General features: G+C 26.4%; 1 protein-coding gene across 1 annotated transcript in view; it reads left to right on the top strand.

Annotated features, from left to right (window-relative positions):
* Window positions 1-542: 542 nt before the first annotated feature.
* Window positions 543-5,378, top strand: part of LOC107451850 (15-hydroxyprostaglandin dehydrogenase [NAD(+)]) — a gene marked incomplete in the record, with an annotated part of 22,372 nt that continues 17,536 nt past the window's right edge. Inside the window, 2 exon segments of the mRNA XM_071180489.1 lie at window positions 543-750; window positions 2,946-3,063. Of these exon segments, the coding sequence (XP_071036590.1) occupies window positions 658-750; window positions 2,946-3,063 (211 nt within the window).

Genomic DNA, 5,378 nt, shown 5'->3' with positions numbered 1-5,378 from the left:
TCATTGGGTAGACAAATTTGAAAATTGTGATAAAAAATATTTTTTCGAGATATGGTATAATTTGCGGTTTATTATTTATTATAATACATATATTTTTACTTTTTTGCTAACTGTATATTTGAAATTTAGTTAAGTGTGATGAATGGAAAAATAAGAAAAGAAATACGTTTTTTACATTTTTTGTCAATTTCTTTTTATTGTAAAAATGAATGAAAAACAGAAGGGTTTTATGTAAAGATATCTTACCCTATGGTTTCCGATTTCTAATGTTCTTAAAATAGTTTTTTGGAATTAAGCAAAGTTGAAAAAGATCTTAAGTGCTGAACAATAAAAAAGTGTAAGTTTTGAAATTACGAATATTAAATATCTGCTGTGAACAGATCATCAAATCCCAGACACTTCCACCGAAATATAACCTTGAGTGATAATAGCGCCACGACACTAATTATATATGCAAAATATAGAAATTTATTGGTGAGGTTGTTAAGCATGTATTTGATTGGACCTCCACGAAAATAAGCACCCATGATCCGTTTCCTTCAATTTGTGATAAAAACAAACAAAAACAAGAATAAAAACGAAAGATTACGAGTTACCGTCGATTAAATCATTAGAAATTTAATTGCTTTTGAGAAATTTTTTTAATTGTATTTTGTCATGGATTTCGAAAAAAAGGTCGCTATTGTTACAGGTGGAGCCCAAGGAATAGGAAAATCATATTGTTCACTTCTATTAAAAATGGGAATGAAAGTAAAGAAACATTTGATGCTAGAAAGAATTAAAAAATTAGATTTAACCACTTAGATATAAAATAAGATTAAATTTTTACTTTTTGCCACAAATTTTCGAAACTTCACACTCTTTAGTTGAATTACTTAGTATATGTTTATTTTCTGTTATATTAATATATAGAGCATAACCCTTTCACTTAAAATAGTAAATATAAGAACCTCTTTAGTTTCTTAAATAGAAAAAACATATTCTTTGAGTATGATTGGGTTTTAAAAAATGACCATAGCAGGAAGATAATGAATATTTTTTTTTTGCATATGCAATTAATTCAATCTGCTTTAATTTTTATTCAAAAAAATAATATTTTTTAGAATGAAGCGTTTAGGAATCACTATATAAAAGTATTTTCCTTTTCTTAATAAAATTATTCTACAATATTGCATTTTTTTAGCAATTTGTTTAAAAAAAAAAGTTAAGAGGCAAATTATCAAAAGAAAAAAAAACTAGCTTATATTATAAGCTAGTTTTTTTTTTTTTTTGAATTGTTTTAGGAAAATACTTTTAAACCTTTTTTATAGTTATTTCTAAATGCTGTTAAACAGGATTAATTATGACTTGCTTGGCAGTTAAAAGCTGTCATTGCTTTGATACTTATTTTCTATTATTATTTTCAATGTGTCTGACATACTACTAGGGCAAAATTTCCTAAATTTTTAAAATCTCATTTTTTTCCCTCTCATATTCTTATATTTACCAAGCACTAAATGTTAGGGAAGATTTCTGTATTGTGATCTGTGTCAGAATAATTGCCAAATATTGGCAACTTCTAGGCAGCGACCCGTGGGAAACTATAAGAATATCATTAGATAGGTTTAACTTGAAATCCATGCATATTAGATTTTATCAGGGCTCTTTTATACATTTCTACAGGGTGCATAGCATTTTTAAAAAGTGCTTAAAGGTGCTTATTTTCGATTTTTAAAAGCCCTTCAAGGTGTGTTTAAAAAGTGCTTAATTTTTCCTTTTTCAAAATGAGATTTTCCCTTTACTGTGTTAATTTTCGCATCGAATTATGCAAAAAGACACAGTTCACATTGTTCCATTCAACGTTTTCACAATTAATTCAACCCCAATTATTTTTGGCGTATAGTCAGTCCGTAGCCATTCGTTTTATGATTCAAAATTTCATGATATTTGACAATTGCCAAAAACAATGTCAAAAGGAATTTTTTCTTTGATATCACGGTTGCATTGATATTCGTTTAAAATGCTTAAAAATATTTTTTTGAGTGCTGGAAAGGTGTTTATTTTTTGTTGTATAATTTAGCTACACATCCTGTTCTACATTTTCAGATGCTCTAGATTCAACTGGTGAAAATAATTTATCAAAATCAGACTTTTGTCTAAAAATGAGTACATAAATTTGTTTTCTTTTGTCCATATTGCTTGCATTGTCAGCATCAATATTGTGCTTTATTGCATTGAAACGAAAGGATTAAATGTAGATATATAGATTCAAATTTATCTCATTCATTTCTAACTCACCAAGGTCTAGATTAGCACCATATTTATCTTTCGCTGTTAGTGTAGCTAAAGATCTCTAAGCATAGAAAATTATCCTTAAATCCAATATCTTTAAATATCCATTTATTTTTGAACTTGAAAACTGAAACTAACAGACAGTTGGATTTACAATAAGCAGAGATGATTGTGCTCCGGAAAAAATCCGGATTTCTGGATTTTTCGTAAACCGTTTTCTGGAAGTTTCCGGAAATCCAAGGTCCAGAAATTTCAAGAAATCATCGTCATATTTATGTAAAAAAATTCTTCTACATTTTATTTAAAAATATTAGAACTAGAATTTATACTTGCCATCTCTTTCATTCGTTAATATATTTTTTTTTCTGGTAGAATAATAAAAGTGATTATAGAGATAAAAGTAAACATATAATTAATTATTCTTTTAAATTATGTTGGATGTAATTTATTTAGAATTTCATGTTTTGAAAATACCAATGATTTAAATTTATGATTTTGCTCAAGAAATTTTCAGGATTTTTAAGTCGGACTCACAATCACCCCTACAATAGGTCAAAATTTTTTGTCTGTTCTACAAGATTTGAATTGACTGTATAAATATATATCGATTTCATAATTTCAAGACAAATTTTTTACTGTGCATTAATACATATTATTATGCATATTCCCTTTAGGTTTGTATCTGTGATATCAAGGAAACACCGAATGAATTAATTTCTGACCTGCAAAAGATTTATAAAGACGATGTCATTTATCAGAAGTGTGACGTGTCTTCTTTTAGTGATTTTAAGAGTAAGAATTTTAGTGTAGCTTTTCAGTAAAAGGTGACTTTTCTAAAATTATTAATAAATCCTAATAATGAGGAAGGAGATAAAAAAGAAGAAAAAAAGCTTTGCTGTATGTTAAATTTTTTTACTCAGTTTTTCTGAAAACAAAGTTATTGAAATTTTTTTTTCTTTCACAATCTCAAATGACTATTACAAATGATTAATTAAAATGTTTTATGATTTTTTAAAATTACAATTCCATTTTTTTTTTATTTCTACCAGACACAATGTGAGTAAATATTGTGATTTTGCGTTATTGTTCCTTGGATCTACAAGCAGATAGCAGTTCAATCCAATTTTGAGTTTGTTTTTTTTTCTCACGAAAATTGTGCTTGGTGTCTTAGGTCTGTCCGTGTTTAAATGTCTGACAAATATTTTTTCGATAATAAATGTCTTTAACTGAATTTGATTTAAAAATCACATATAGTAAAATTTTTTTATTATTTAGATTGCTCATTCAATTTCATCTCAAAGGGTTGCAATCATTTTAAAATAGCTTAAACACCTACTTTATAAAGATTGAATTCTTTATCATACCATTTATTTTTAGAGCCTTTTTTTTAAGAATCTGACTATTACGTATTTGATTTTATAAATTTTTTTTTTATTTTTAGGCTATTTTCTTTATGATATAGCTATCAGACTTTTGTTTTTTTTTTTTTTTTTTTTTTTTTTTTTTTAATAAATATTTTGTAAAGCAAAAGCTTTTTTCTTGGATACAAAATATAATTTATTGTTATAAAAAGCTTTTAAACATTAATGGTGTGGATTTTTATTTTTAAATGTCAGCTAAATTAAAATATTTCATAACTGCAATAAATTAAATTTTTAACAAATCAGACCTCAGGAAAATTGCAACTAGACTGTAGCCATACATATATCTTCGACATTCTTTTTTAAAATCGTTTCTGAAAAAGTACGAATTAGAATGCTGCAGTTCTATCAATTTTTCACGGTTTGAAATTATTGGCAGTCTGTCACACTTTTTAATTTTTAGGCAGTACCCATTTTTTTGTAGCCTCGCATTCCCTTTTCAGGGGGACTAGCCAGATTTTTTAACAAATAATAAGCACCTTTAAAGTACTTTTCAAGCACTCAAAAAATATTTTAAATCACTTTCCAAAAAATATCATAATTAGGATCTGTGCAGTAATATTTTTTTTTCTTGTATCGTTTAAAGTTCNTTTTAACAAATAATAAGCACCTTTAAAGTACTTTTCAAGCACTCAAAAAATATTTTAAATCACTTTCCAAAAAATATCATAATTAGGATCTGTGCAGTAATATTTTTTTTCTTGTATTGTTCAAAGTTCTTAATTTATAAACATAAAATCAATAAAATTCAAAAACATTTTCAAAAACTTTACATAATCATGATAAATTAACTCGTTTCTGATAAATATTGCAAAAATCATGAATTTTTTTACTTTATTTAGAACAACAATCGATACGGTAAAGAAAAAACCTCTTTTTACAAGAGCACTTAAGTACTTTTTATACATACCCCGAATAAAAAATGCAGCTTTAAGGGCTTTTAAAAAACATACATCAAAAATAAATACTTTTTAAAAACACTACGCCTTTATGTTGCGATTTGTGGTTATTTGTAATAATTTTGTCACTTATTCCATTGTGAAACTCTAATTATTATTTTATCGATTCTGATATTTTATTAACACACTATTTTATTGTATTTTAAGTAAGCATACGCTTTCTTAAAGATACTATTGGTTGTTCCTCCATCAAGCCCAATTGTAAGAGAAGAAAATTAAAGAAAGAAAACAGGACATTTAATGTCGAGTCTTTATTTCAGTGAAAGATAAAATGGTGTTTTCTGTGCAATACAGTTTTGACTACTATGAAAAAAGTGAATACAAATAAACACAAAAATTTTGTGCAAATATTTGACACAAAAAGAACATTAATATTTAAATTTAGAAGATTAATCTAGGTAAGAAGTATTTATTGGAAAATTACTTCTACTTCATTATTTGAAACAGCATTTAAATTTATGTATAGTTGTTTATTTAAAAAAATGAATAAAAATTAATGTTATAAGTTATTAGACTTATGTGAATACAAAAATATTTTGTATGGTAAATATTTATTATAATCAGAGCTCATTCTAGGCAGGGTAAACAGGGTGCAGCACCCTGATGCCCTTTTAGTCAAAAAAATCCACCCTTTTGCCCCTAAAGTAAATTAGTGCCCTGATATAATAGACTCCATACCCTTTTTGCCCTTTCTTTCGTCAACCCTTCTTTATTTTCCCCCAAACTC

This window comes from Parasteatoda tepidariorum, chromosome 4, assembly GCF_043381705.1.
Source record: "Parasteatoda tepidariorum isolate YZ-2023 chromosome 4, CAS_Ptep_4.0, whole genome shotgun sequence".
NCBI lineage: Eukaryota > Metazoa > Arthropoda > Arachnida > Araneae > Theridiidae > Parasteatoda > Parasteatoda tepidariorum.
Note: the sequence above shows the minus strand (reverse complement) of the source record. Positions and strands in the feature narration are given on the sequence as shown.